Raw genomic sequence first — 14,444 nt, 5'->3', positions numbered from 1 at the left:
ATAAATTAAATATGGAAGGCACTGGTATGGCGTCAGTGGAAGTGGGAGGGGGTGATGCATTTTTGGAGTCCATTCACCTTCTCTTTACCCTGGGTAAATCTATCAGTCTCTCTTTCCCAGGATGTACTGTTATCAGTGCCAAACGGCGGGGCAAGAGGCTGCCTGCCTCCCTTCATCTGGCCATCGGGAGACGTTTCCTTGCTTCCGCTGTAAGCACAAAACCACGATGACATGCCATGTGAAATTACTGCTGGACACTTCTGACAGCCTGCCAACTGTTAGGATGCAGACTTCATGGCTTGCTAATGCCGAGGCCCGCGCTCAGGGTGACCAATGAGCGCAAATGGTCATCAGATTTCTCTTTTATTAAACAATCGCTATAACTGAAGCTTTTCAGTTAGTGACGCGTCCTCATCGCAGCTCGTCTCTCACCTCTTTGACTCATCTCCTCCAAACCAGTTGGATGGATTGTAGGTTTTCTTCGGCATGTCGTCATCGTCCACATCGTGGCTCAACAGCCCTGCAGCAAAAAGAAAACCCCCCCCCCCCCACAATGAAACCAAAGCACTGGCAGCAGTAATGATGCATTGTGTCTCACCTTTAAGAGCACAATGTGGCATTTAACTCACAGCCTATTCAGCCAAGCAGCTAAACAATTACTCCAGTCCAAGCTGAGGCTGGAACTGTTTTTTTTAGGCAGCCTAATTGTGAATTCGTAATGTTTATCTTCTCTTCTGCTGTTTGCCACATTATTCTCCTGCATTGCTGTTACAGCAGTGATTTGACAGTCCTTAACCATCTACAACAAAGGGTGGATCGCGACCCTGAACTTTTCAGTTACAGCACAAGATGGAGAGAAGCTGTAGAGTGCCCAGGAGGCAGAGTGAGTGCCAAGTCACTAAAAGCTTTAATAAAGAGAGCAGATTATGTTAAGCAAGCAGTGCACTTGAACTTAACGCATCAAAATCTTTAATTGGAACTTTTTCCAATGGACTCTGGTATCTGGAATCAAACCTCTAATGCATGTATGTGCACAAAAACAAGCACTACAACTTCTACAGGGCTCTGATTATTCTATACCCTAGACATCACGCATACACTTTAAAATACATTTCCTTAAACTTAATTTAAAAGATACATGAGTAATATATGTGGATATAGCGAGTAAATTAAAAATATTTGTTTTTAATTAAAATCTGAATAACCACAATATCACATTTCTTATCAAATGAGCCCACACGTGCAGACTAGCATGAAATACTCATATGAAACTTTCTGTGCAGGAGCTCTGCTTCTCCCAAGAGAAATGAAGCCTGCAAAGTTGCAGTTTCTATAAACAAAAAGAGACTGTTGTGTTTTCCTAAAACGCAGAAGCTTTTCTTTCTCTCCTTCTTTTCATGTTGTGGACTTTTAAGCCTGTTGTTTGAGGTTTGCATTTCAAAGCCATGTGTGTCACCCGTTAGGCATTTTTAGTCACAAAAATGGGGCGAGTAGTGTGGCTTCAAAGCCTCCACGCTGAGAGCAGCAACTGCAGAGGGCTCATCCAGGTAACTTCAGGGCATCCTGACCAGGTTATGTTTAAGCTTAGACATTATCAGGTTTGAAATTGCTGCCTATCAACTAACCACTTCTCTGGAAAACAGAATCATCATCCTTGGAAAAGCCCTCAGACCTGTGTTGTGTTGTCAGTAACAGAGTGTTAAGTTGTTTTAAGAACATCTGAAGCCTTTATTATTTTCCCTGAAGAGCAACAGTAATAAATACAGGCTCTTTATTATTGATTTTCCTCCCTGTTTGCTGCAATTCTTGATCAATTTTATTGTTCTACACGTGTGAATACAGAATCCTAAAACACGACACCTATTTTATTTACTTGCTGACCTTTTAACAAATTTGCACACAGACTACGACTGAACATTACCAGGACAGTCGCTCAAAGAAAATCTAACGATTAATTTAATATAATATGTAACTGTAATCCATCTGATTCACCCGCTCTTTAAAGATAGAGCTGTGGTACTGAGAGGTCTGTAAACTCTTACAGTCAGCATTTTTGCCAGCTTTCCTCCTTCAAATAAGCTAAACTTTATTAATATAGCCCAGTAACGCTTCACTGAACTTAAAGCTCACATGCATTCATGCAGCACCTTTAAAACCTCACACACACACACACACACACTCACAGCTGATGTGTCTGCAGCAGCTGTGCTGCTTTCAGTCTGGATCATGTGGTTAACCTCTTCATCTTTTTATCGCCACTGTAAAATCTGTGGCTCTGCTGCTGAGTACCCTATCCATGTTTTGTATGATAAATAAACCCTGGCTTCACTTATCAACCTTATAACCACCTTTATTGACTGCCTATATTAGGGTACGTGAAGCCAGGTGAATGAGTTTCCTCATCCAAATGCTGGTACAGACCGTAGAAGGAATCTCCTACGTTGGATTGTGCTAAACAAAACTCCTTTCTTGCACAGCTGTGAGCCATTTTAAGGCCTTCTGATTTTTGTGTTTTTATGTTTCATTTTCTTTTGTTGACATTAGGGCTGCCACGATTAGTCGACTAGTCACGATTACGTCGACTATTAAAATCGTCGACGACTAATTTAATAGTCGACCCGTCGTTTGAAGCTTTGTAAGATCCCAAAAGACGCAGGAATGAGTAGTAGGATTTAAGAGTGTAATAACGGACTGAAACAGAAGATGGCAGCACTGCATGTACAAGGATGCCAGCTGCCCTTAAACCCCGAAGAAGAAGAAGCTGTGTCCCAGAATTTATAGCGCAGCCCTGCTCAGTTTCCAACAATGGCGGCAGCTAGTTAGTTTTAATATTACTCTTATTATTCTTTCTGGGTCACAAAATAAATGTTTAACATATTTTCAGGCGAGAATGTAGCTGTGTAAACCTCAAATATCTGCTCAGTTTATCAAGACACCACATATTTTCAAAAGCGCTCCGACGTTTTCGGAGACATCTGTTACCCACTAGCTCGATAGCTAGCCGAGGGCAAGGCTCACTAGAGCCGTGAGAACACCGGACTCCCGGCAAATCGTTTACAAACCCACCGCAGTCTTTCGCTACTCAGGTTAAACATGATATATGAGTCACTTAGATAACTTAAAAATGTTATTGTTTGGCTTTTTTTTAGTATTTTATTTGTTCCTGAGTAAATCAGTTTGGCTGAGGTCAAAGTTATAGTTTTTACACAGCTGAATAAACGTCAAGCAGACAGCTGATCATCAGAAGTGTGAGATGCTCGAGAATTTACTCCGGTGTCCTGTTATATTTTAGATGGCAAGGAGTTTATTAAACTCCACCGAAACAATCTGCAGATTTCATTAAAATTTAATAAACTGTCATCTTGTCTTTTTAGTTAGCACCTTAAACACTTAAAGCTGTAAGCTAATGATAGTTATATAAGAGCAGATGCTGCTGGTGCAATAAGCTGTACGTTTTATGTCCAATGGATTTGATTAGTCGACTATCAAAATAATCGTTTGTTGCAGCCCTAGTTGACATTCAGATACTAAACTTTATTATAAAATTTTAATATTACTCAATATCCATCCAAGCATCCACTTTATATGGGTCCAGGTCACAGGGGCTGCAGTTTAAACAGAGATGCACAACCTCAACCCAGCCACCTGTAAAACTCGTCTTGAGAAACACTGAGGGGCTCCCAAGCCAGCCAAGTGACCGAATCTCTCCAACATGTCCTGGGTCTGTTCCAAGGTCTCCTCTTGGTAGAACATGTCCTGTATACCTCACCTAGGAAGTGCCTAAAATGAGATGATCTCCAAACCACCTCAACTGGTTCTCTATATGGTTGCCTGTGTCAAAGTGCTGGCCCTGAGACAGACATGATCTGTCTAGGGTGTACCCCACCTCTTCAGCCTCCCCATGACCCTGAACTGCATAAGCATACTAGAGGCTGACCGAGAGACATATTTGATGATTTAAAAATGGAATAAATCAGACTCTTTCAGACACACACAACAGACTTCTCTAATATTTGCTATATATAGCTCTAGTACTTATACAAGTACTTTATATAGTTTAGTCTCCGCTCAAAATATGTTACTGTTTGGTAAATGGACAAAAATTATAGACTTCTTTTTAGTCTTCTACTCTGAGCCAGGAAAACTCTGAAACTCTTTATAAAATTAGAGCATAAAATCATTTTTTTTACACTGGCAATCTTCATATAGATGCATTTCAAGGCATCTATATGAACAGACAACAACTGTCTAATTTTACCTTTGTGTCCCCCCTGCTTCGCAAGCTTGACATAGTCCGAGTCCGTCTCAAATATCCCAACTCGCCGCCCACTGATCCTCTCCGCTGGAGCGCTTTCAGTGGCGGTCTGGCACAGCCCAGGGATCTGGGAGGTCGGTCCCGTCACGCCGCTGTTCGCCGCCCCGGGCTTTATGCCTGCAATAAATGAAAATTACAACGCTGTGTCCTTGCTGATAAATATGTAATTAATTTTTTAGCCTTTAGTTTTAACATGTATTACAGGTTATAGAGTTTGGATCTTACCACCAGGCTTGGTCCTTCTATGGTTGGGTACAGCAGCACTCATTTTATCTGAAGACAAAAAGGCAGGTCTGATGAGAAACAGGCCCGTTTTATAATGTGCAAAGAGTTTCTTTAAAACAACCTGGCATTTCTCACACCTAATTTATTGCTTAGTTGACAGCATGTGTGTTGATTTTATAAATAAAAAAAAAAGAAAGCCAAAGAACACTGGAAACACCTGCTTATATTTGTAATTTTTCTAGGGTATTTGGAGCCTTCTGTAAAGCACAGCGGCGGTACTGTGCGCCACAGTAATGACACTGACGAGACCATTAAGAAAAAGCAGTATTTTGCGTTTATTTTCAGAAGCTACCACCAATAAAAGCTAATAATTGCACATTTCTCATTCTTTAAAAACTAAAGCCGTGTAAAATTAAGAGTTTTACTTCACAAATACTATCCTGCATGTGCATACGGTCACACAGCTTGGGCAAACACAGCTGAGGCATCTTTTTTTTCTAGTGTTTTCCACGCTATAATTTAACAAAGCCGTGCTAATGTGGTTAGCCGCCTCCCTACTTGCCGCAGCAGCTCTCCTGTGTTCAAATATTTTGCGCTACAGCGGTGTTCTTTAACAACACAACAGCAACGAAAACAAGACATATGTCATATGTGGTTTTTGATTTCTCATAATTGTGAAGCAGGGTGTTGCTGTTAAATACCGTTAGCTTCTCGTTCCTCTTCTTCTAGAAGCAGGGCTGGACACAGACACTTCCTGCGGCACCTGCTGCCCACTTCCGGTGCACAAGGAGGAAGATCGTGTGTGTCTGACGGAGAAAAACTCTGTGATTTTCTCTGTGACACTCACAGTGGATTTAGAGATAATGGCACAGAGCAGGAGTGAGAATGGGACAGAGTGAGACCTCTTCTCGTGATTGTGCTCGGAGCATGAACTGCTAATCCTAACTGGGCTACGACTAATTTCGGTTTCAAACGAACGACTGTTAAAACAGGCTAGTTGGTTAATGAACTCAGTTTTATGTTCCAGTGTCCCTTATTGTTTATTATAAAACAATTTATGTATAGTACACAACAATATTTACTCACCTGTGATCAGGTAATCGTAATGAGGTTGGACTTGAGCTTTTTTTTTTCTTAACCATACCATAATTTATTTATATAGCACTTTAAAGGTTTGATTGTATGTATGGGTGCTACCATGCTAATTACATTGTCCGTATTGACACTAGTTGTGTCTATAATACAGATGAAGACTGATTGATCATTCAGACCTTCTGCTCGCTTGTCTGATTCTTGCATCTAACAGTCTGCACAGTTTTGTCTTGATGCATGCTCAATCATCCAGGTAAGTAAATCCCGAAAGCTGACTGAGCCCACTTATTCAGTGGACTAGTTTCAGTTATTGTGCAAATGTACTGTTTATAAGGTTGGGGAAACCTGCAGTAAGCTGAGACTGAAGAAGTCACTTGGATGAGTGAGGAAACCTTTGTCCCACTGAAAACGCTACGTCCAGATGAACAGAATCAACCTTTTGGGAGTCTGCACAGTTCTTTCATTAAAAAAAAAAACAAGAAAAAAACTAAATATTCATGTTACAGGATAATACAATCAGCTGTTTGGTTGCCATTATAAGCTTCTGGTTTTTAAGTGTTGCTGTTATAATCGAAAGCATTTTTATTACATATCAGTGTGTTCTCATCCCTCTGTCTTGACTGCATATTTCCTTTGTTTAACAAGATATGAGGATATTGTTGCAGGATCCCTTTCCCCTCTTTCCTGATAGTTTAGGCTAAACCCAATATGATTAATTTCTGCACAAATTAATGAATGTTTTAATACTAAACATATAAAAGCGTAAAACGAATTTTTGTAAATTGGGTCTTTTTTTTGGCTAACTTTGTCATGCAAACTTTGTGTCATAACTGTGTAAATGTATACTGTCCTTCTGGATTTTTGACTCAGCATAGCTAGTGGGCCAGCATGTCAAAGCCTTAATCCAGTTTAGCATCCTTTAAAGCTCTTTATTGTGCCTAGCAGATTGAAATTAGATTACATAGCAATGATTTAATTAGAACAAACAACATTAGTAGTAACAATTACATCATAGTGATATCAGTTAAGAACAGCCTCACATGCTCTTACATGTGCTGTCACATAGTATATTTGGGTTACAGCATTCTTGACTTGAAAGTAAAACATGTTCTTGTTCCACGTATGGATGTTTTCTGAGCAAAATGCAGAAATCCTGATGGGGAGTAAAGGCTGCAGGTCATTCACATAAGACGCAGTATCTTCAGTGCATGCATAAAAAAACATGTTAATGTTTAAGACACTGATAAATGATTCAAATCATGCAAAGTTAGGTGAATGCTGCTGTGCATGCCGACAGGCAGCCAATCCGGCTCGGGTTGTCTTCTGGTGGATTTCGCTCAGATGTCCTTGCCGCAGTCGGGGCACAGGATGTCGTCTTTGCACGTCAGGAAACCCCGACCAACCAGAGACACGCAGCACCGTTTGCAGTTGAAGCAATCGTTGTGCCACTGGCGCTGCTCGAAAGAGATGTATTTGCTCCCCCCAAGACCTGAGATGGAGAGAAGAGTCAGTAAAGGGGAGTCTCATGATCTGGGTAATGAAATAACTCCGTAATTGATGGTGAGTGGATCCACGCAGGATGCGAGATTAAGTTGCTTTTAAGTATGCTCCCATGATCAAAACTTTGCAGTATTAGATTTGCCTTGCTTCTGGGTGTGATATTTAAAGTGCTGCTTTAAGTCGCACTTATGGTTGCCCGTTGGCCCAAAATAAAAAGTGATGAAAGCCACGGCCAAAACCATTTAAACTTGTTATTCAGTCTTTGAAGACAAGTAGACAATTATTTGTTTAGTAGAATTTTGACATTGCATGATAAACTCCCTGAACATTTTATTAGGTAATGCAAATGGCTAATCATACATTAAAAGACGAACCGGCTAAAGCTTAAATGTAGTTCGAAAGGGGAACCTGGGACCAGTAAGGTGTACTAATTTACTCAGTCCTGAGTTCATATGTTACAAAGAAACTACAAAAGAGTCCATCATTTCAAGCGTTCCCATCCATCCATCCATTCGCTTATCCTTTTCAGGGTCGCGGGGGGCGCTGGAGCCTATCCCAGCTGTCATAGGGCGAAAGGCGGGGTACACCCTGGACAGGTCGCCAGTCTGTCACAGGGCTAACACATAGGGACAGACAACCATTCACACTCACATTCACTCCTAGTGGCAATTTGGATTATCCAATTAACCTATCCCCACAAGCTGCATGTCTTTGGACGGTGGGAGGAAGCCAGAGTACCCGGAGAGAACCCACGCAAACACGGGGAGAACATGCAAACTCCACACAGAAAGACCCCTGGCCTGATGGTGGAATTGAACTCAGGACCTTCTTGCTGTGCAGCAACAGTGCTAACCACCGTGCCACCGTGGCATTCTGTGCAAGCGTTCCCTTGTATATTATTTTAAACTGATTTTATGTTTACCCAGAGTCACACTTATTTAAGGGAGAATTCAGTTTCTGGAGAACAAACCTGAACTTCAACAAAAATAGAGGGTATTTTTACAGTCTACTATTGTTCATTTATCAGCAAATACCTTCAATGCTCACGCAAACAGCAGCTCCACTGGAATGTGGATGTCATGCTGCCAGATGAAGCTGCCAGTAGTTTAGTATAATTTAACAGGAAAAATTATTAAAGTGTGGACTTAAAATCATAATTCCAGCATATTTCCAGTAATTCATTTTCCAATGAGCCTCGACTCAACATGCCAAGCTCGTTTGGACAAGAATCCCCTTTGTACAGTCGTCAAACTGATACCACAGCTAAATTAAGCACCTTAATAGTTTATCCTGAACACTGTGGGTCATAAAAATTAAACGCGTAAAGCAATAAAATGAAAAATTTAAAGGTGCAAAGTGTCGGTAACTCCCTGGTTATATGCTGGATGTGTAACATGAAGGGCAGTACTTCTGATATGAGTGTAGCATGACCTTTACCGCTGATTGGGGTGGTGCAGTAAGCACATTTCTTAGCAAACAGGTTGCAAAAGCAATCAAGGCAGTAGGCAAAATCATCTCGAGAGGTAAACCTCTGGCCGGCCAGCTGCTGCTTGCACCCGATGCAAACAAAGCACTCCTTATGCCAAGGCTGGTCGTGGTAGTTCACACCTCCAGTGGTGATGGGCTGAAAAAGAGCATTTTACAAATGTTTAAATGACCAGCAGGGGGATAACTGTGGTTGTGAAAAGACCCAGTCCCAGGCTTCAAAACATGCTTTCACAAACAACCAGGTTATGTAACTGTAGCTACATGTTTTATACCATCTGCGTCGGACATATATTGAATCTTAAGGTCTAAAAATACCTTTTCAAATGTTTTTAATACCGTGTCAGAGCAGAAACACACTGATAATCCAGCTGTCAAGCATAAGCTAGAGCAAAAATTTTGAATAAGGTGAGAAATCGTTTAAAAGAACAAGACCAGGATTCCATGCCTTCGACTACAGCTCTGTAACTCCCACTGAGTTAAATACTTTTCTCACTTGAGCTGCCAAACTTGTCACACAGGTACATCTTAAGCCCCTGAAGGCTCTTATCTATAGCTCATATAATGTCATGTTGCCTAGCAACTACCAAGAAATGGGTTTAAAAGACCTGTTTTTAACACTGATACATCCATAAAGCTTGATAAATAACACTGTCATTTTTGATTTTACTATTTAAAACCCCCCAAACAAACAACGATTTATTTACACAACTTGAATAATGCATATTTTATGCCATCATTAGGTTGCCTGGCAACCTCCTAGCAATGGGCTAAAGTGACCAAATTTTAGTATGCACATAAATTTCATTCAGATTTTCTCACTGTGATTAAGTATGATTAAATATTAGTGTGCAAACAATACTGTACATAAAAGTATTTTGCAGAAAGATGCATGCTGAAAGTGGTATTACGCCCAAATAAAGGTGCAAACATCACCCAGTATTGCACCCAAAGCTAAGCACGTCTTAAACATTTAAGCCTTGCATAGTTTGCTTTGCTTTATCCTTGGAAGTGACACTAGAAATTGAGGTATTTTGTTTGCTGTACTTGCTGTACTTGTGGATGTGAATTATCAAGCTACCACCATGTCATGTGATGTTGACTGAGAGGAACTGATCATCTTGTTTTTTAGTATTGTTCCTGTCTGTTTTGGTAATGTTGTTTGTAAAATAAAAAATCCTGTTATTTCATTTACCGCTCTTTGCCTTTGTAAACCAGTCTAACTTCACATTCTTGTCATTTTTGTGCATTTGTTGCTGACTTAGTCACAGGGGAGGCAGATGACTGCTCTCTCAGCTTTTAGCACAAAAAGACGCCTCCGATCCCTGCCTGTGTGACCATCTGTTTCCTGCCCAGAACTGTTACGTACCATGGATGTGAATCTTTACCCGCCTTCATTGCATGTATTTTCATTATGGCAGCATTTACATTGATTTGGACCATTTATCAGGCCAAGTATACAGAGCCTGTGTAAGACCTTTCTTTTTACATGTCAGACCAGTTGAATCTGCAGCTTAACAAACACAGCGATGATTATTAGCCACAGCGTGTCACTTTACCTTCTTGCAGTGGACGCACTGCAGAGCAAACTGCTTCTCATAGCAGGGCAGACAGTAGTTGTTGGCATCCTTCTGGACAAAGCTCCTGGTGCCAATGGGCTGCTGGCAACGGTTGCAGGTGAAGCAACTCTCATGCCAACTGTTGCCCTTATGCTCCATCTTTTTAGAGCCTGGTGGGTGCACAAGATGGAGAAGGAGAGAGAGTGACTAACAAATGTCATTTATTAGTTTAATCCATCTGGTGCTGATGTATCGCTGTGTTGTCATTTGGGAAATCTCCAACTTGCTAAAGCGGCTGTGGCTGTAAAAACTCAGTGGCGAAGGTCATACTCTAGTCTACTCATAGCCCACACTGCAAACGCTACAACACTTTTGGAAGTGGGACACTGGACTATTTTATCCCTCCATGTTTATATCATTATTGTAGTGGAGATTGTTTCCTATTGATATCAACAATTTGACGAATAAATTGTATATTAGAATTTTGTTGGCTGCCATTTTGACAGCTGAAATTGTTGGTCAGACCTAGAATCTGTGTGTGCTACAGTAACCTTAGAGTTTCCTAACCTGGCATGATGTTCTTCAGACACGCGTGGCACTTGGCAGAGTACTCGTTGCTGTAGCACTCGATGCACATGAGCGTTTCATTTTTGGTGGCAAAGGGCCGATCGACCAGAGACCGGCTGCACTTGTTGCAGAGGAAGCAGTCGCTGTGCCAGTGGCGATCCTTGTACGACAGATCCTGCAGAGACAAACACTCTCAGGTTCTGTAGTTCGTGGAAATATTTAAACAATGGCAAAAACAAGAATCACTGTAAGAAAAATGTAGCAGTTAAAATGTGGGTATTTCACCTTGCTTGTGCAGCTGATGAGCTTCTGGCACACTTCACAAGTGTTGGAGAATAGTGTCTCATAGCACTTGATGCAGTAGGGCTTTTCCTCCTTCAGGATGTACTTATGGCCGTACAGGGACTCCTGACACTCTGTGCAATCATAACGCTCGCCCATTGCGACTCTTCTGAGTCCTATGCTCTGTAAGAGAGTGCTATAAACGTTGCATAACTGCAGCCACACACAGGAGCAATCGCTGGCTCAAATGTAATCACATTTTGTACAATTAGAGACTTTTCTACAAAAGAGTCACAGTACTATCTCAGGACCACGTGGCACATAAACATATTAATGATCATCATGCCTTTATGAGCACGTGTAACCTAACTGGAATTCCTGTGAAGTTAATAAAGCACTACACTCAGCAAATTAGCTAAAGGAATGTCACCAATAGCTCTGAAAATGGGGCTGAAATGAAGTATAAACTCAACTCTTCAATAGAGTCTAAAACTAATATTAAAAGTAGGTTAAAAACAAAAAACACATGATGGAAAATCAGTGAAAGTATTGATGGAGGAGGAGTAAAAGATAAAGAGCTATTGAAGAATGATTTACAGTTAAATTCTTGCTTTAAGAAGGGGTGGATTTAAAGAAAGTCCCTATTGAAAGTCTTATGCAACATCCAGAAATCAGCTTTTGGAAGAGATCCTGCTTGTTTATACGACTGGAGGATTTTCAGTCGTGCTGGTTTTGAAGAAACTGCATATTTAATTACACCCATAGGCTCAGATCTCTTCTTAATTACCATAAAGGTCAGTTAAAAAGATTATTATTGACTTGAATTTGAAAGAAAAGTTCTAAAGCTGCTTTGTGATCAGGAAGAAGGCTTTTGGATGGTACCTTGGGGTGTCTTTGTAGAAATTATTTAAGAAAACAACACTGTAAGAAATAACAGCTACATTTGCCTGCACAAACCTGTTATTTTACTGTCTGTATACTATCATTCTTGTGTTTCTAATTCCAAAAAATATTTTATTATGAAGTAAGAATGTAAAATAGCATGCTATTTGAAGGATTTGTACAGTATCGGTGTAAATACAACAGCTAGTCTATTGGCAATATTTATGAAGTTGTTTTCAGATGCTAGTTAAGTTAACTGATACTTTGAATAGTTAGGTTCAGCAGTTAATGTTTCCTTTTTAATTTGAAAGTTTTCACAGAACCTTATCATCAACATAACCCTTTTAATGTGCATTTTATTTCCAAATCTGTTATTTTTTGTCCTGTGTTCCAGCCTGTTTTAGTCAAGTAATAGTTTGACAAATAGGAAATATGCAGAATTTCTTCTCTACTGTCCTCTTCATCCAAAATCATGTGAACACCTCTAAAATTCCTCAGAAACCCAAAGCAGCCTCTGCTAAGTAAGTGGACTCTTGACATAGGCAATAATGTTGGGATGCTGTTTGGTGTCGACACCCATCTAAATCCACTATTTTCCCCAAATATATTTCAAAATCAGCACCCACCATATTCCTCTGTAGCCTTTGTGCCTTTTTTATTCTGGCTTCTCTCATTATATATATGTGCTTCTGTGACTTATACATCCTGTCTGCCATCTATACTTTTTCTCTACCATCTAAGCAAACAAAACAACCACTGTATACTTAATAGCCCCACATAAACAACCTCTAATCCTTTGTTAATCCTCAGTCCTTTCAGTGCTGAGTGAGCTGACATCAGTACTTTGCTATAAATCCCATTTCTACCTTTGTTCCTCTTACTGTACTTTCATAACCATTCCTCAGTAAGTCTTTTTGTGCCCAATACATCTCTTTAATTGACTTTATTTAAATGTCATTATGTCATGGTGTACTGGCCAAATACCAGACAAACTTTTTAGAATTTACTGAAAAAAGTCTGTGTTCACTTTTCCCTCACTCCCCCTAAAAAGTTGCTCAACAATTAATCCGCTAAACCTCCAGAGAAAGTTGGATAATATTCAGCTAATCATGGGGAATTTACAAATACACCAACTATTACTATACAAAAAATGATGCAGATTTAATGAATGATTCAATTAGTTAGTAAAGCAACTCAACATAAAATCTTACCAGAAAGGCAGCTTGGTAGCAGTCGAGGACCCGAGGTGTCTACTGAGCGCTGTGGTCCATCTCCTTTATACAGCCCAGGCATGATGTGACCCACACTGGGGCGTGGAGGCGGAAGCAGTGGTCTGACCAGAGTGGGCAGGTTAAATTCAGACGGGTATAAAGTCGAACCAAAAAGCTGCAAATCCCAGAAAATCCTGCTGTGAAAAGCTCAAAACAAACTCTATCAAATAAAAAAGGATCTGTGATGAGCTTTAGTTTGACGTTTGCCCATTTATAAATAACACTTGTTTTTCCTACCCGTTATAAAACTTGTGAGTGTGACTCCAAATGTGAGATAATAAGATAATAACGTCTGTGCTGGTCTTTAGTGGTTTATCTGCAGGTTTCATGCACATTTTGCCCAGAGGATTTTCCATTTTAATGACCATCCATCCATCCATCCATCCATCCATCTTCATCCGCTTTATCAGGGGCCGGGTCGCGGGGGCAGCAGCCTAAGCAGAGAAGCCCAGACCTCCCTCTCCCCAGCCACCTCCTCCAGCTTATCCGGGGGAACACCAAGGCGTTCCCAGGCCAACCGAGAGATATAATCTCTCCAGCGTGTCCTGGGTCTGCCCCGGGGCCTCCTCCCGGTGGGACATGCACAGAACACCAACCCAAGAAGGCGCCCAGGAGGCATCTTTGTCAGATGCCCGAACCACCTCAGCTGGCTCCTTTCGGAGGAGCAGCGGCTCTACTCTGAGCCCCTCCCGGATGGCCGAACTTCTCACCCTATCTCTAAGGGAGAGGCCAGCCACCCTTCGGAAGAAGCTCATTTCTGCCGCTTGTATCCGCGATCTCGTTCTTTCGGTCACTACCCACAGCTCGTGGCCATAATAATAATAATGGATTTATATAGCGCTTTTCAAGGCACCCAAAGCGCTTTACAATACCACTATCCATATCGCGCCATCGACCCCTCTGGCCAACACCAGTAGGCAAGTAGGGTAAAGTGTCTTGCCCAAGGACACAACGACCAGGACAGATAGCCCAGGGATCGAACCGGCAACCTTCCGGTTACAGATGCGATTCCCAACCCCCTGAGCCACGGTCGCCCATAGGTGAGGGTAGGGACGTAGATCAACCGGTAAATTGAGAGCTTCGCTTTTACACTCAGCTCCCTCTTCACCACGACGGACCGGTGCAGCGTCTGCATTACTGCAGCTGCAGCCCCAATCCATCTGTCGATCTCCGGCTCCCTTCTCCCATCACTCGCGAACAAGACCCCGAGGTACTTGAACTCCTCCACTTGGGGCAGGAACTCATCCCCGACCCGGAGTGGGCACT

General features: G+C 41.4%; 2 protein-coding genes across 2 annotated transcripts in view; both read right to left on the bottom strand.

The window, feature by feature from the left end:
* cUnh7orf57 (chromosome Un C7orf57 homolog) overlaps nucleotides 1–5,325 on the bottom strand; it is a 17,660-nt gene extending 12,335 nt beyond the window's left edge. Inside the window, exons 1-5 of the mRNA XM_080877040.1 lie at nucleotides 5,242–5,325; nucleotides 4,541–4,588; nucleotides 4,259–4,432; nucleotides 433–520; nucleotides 78–207 (exon numbers count right to left, since the gene is read on the bottom strand). Coding sequence (XP_080733166.1) covers nucleotides 78–207; nucleotides 433–520; nucleotides 4,259–4,432; nucleotides 4,541–4,583 — 435 coding nt within the window. The 5' untranslated portion in view covers nucleotides 4,584–4,588; nucleotides 5,242–5,325. The remainder of the gene's footprint in view (nucleotides 1–77; nucleotides 208–432; nucleotides 521–4,258; nucleotides 4,433–4,540; nucleotides 4,589–5,241) is intronic.
* A 1,215-nt stretch (nucleotides 5,326–6,540) lies between these two features.
* On the bottom strand, nucleotides 6,541–13,236 carry LOC308394006 (four and a half LIM domains protein 2-like). The gene is made up of 6 exons (XM_080878094.1): nucleotides 13,119–13,236; nucleotides 11,029–11,208; nucleotides 10,744–10,918; nucleotides 10,177–10,346; nucleotides 8,570–8,756; nucleotides 6,541–7,121 (listed from the first exon to the last, which is right to left on the bottom strand). The coding sequence occupies exons 2-6, from the start codon at nucleotides 11,182–11,184 to the stop codon at nucleotides 6,970–6,972; spliced, it is 840 nt and encodes a 279-aa protein (XP_080734220.1). The 5' UTR covers nucleotides 11,185–11,208; nucleotides 13,119–13,236; the 3' UTR covers nucleotides 6,541–6,969.
* Between the last annotated feature and the right edge of the window lie 1,208 nt (nucleotides 13,237–14,444).

Source organism: Rhamphochromis sp. 'chilingali', assembly GCF_963969265.1.
Source record: "Rhamphochromis sp. 'chilingali' genome assembly, chromosome: 3".
In the NCBI taxonomy this organism is placed as follows: Eukaryota; Metazoa; Chordata; class Actinopteri; order Cichliformes; family Cichlidae; genus Rhamphochromis; species Rhamphochromis sp. 'chilingali'.
This window is presented reverse-complemented; position numbering and strand designations above follow the sequence as displayed.

Bases quoted from the DNA above. Each gene is read 5' to 3' on its own strand.
- LOC308394006 (XM_080878094.1), bottom strand. From the start codon at position 11,184: ATGGGCGAGCGTTATGATTGCACAGAGTGTCAGGAGTCCCTGTACGGC. The intron at 10,919-11,028 runs GTGAAATACCCA...TTGTCTCTGCAG, and splicing joins TCATCAGCTGCACAAGCAAG to GATCTGTCGTACAAGGATCG. The intron at 7,122-8,569 runs GTAAAGGTCATG...TCTCCATCTCAG, and splicing joins CTGCACCACCCCAATCAGCG to GTCTTGGGGGGAGCAAATAC.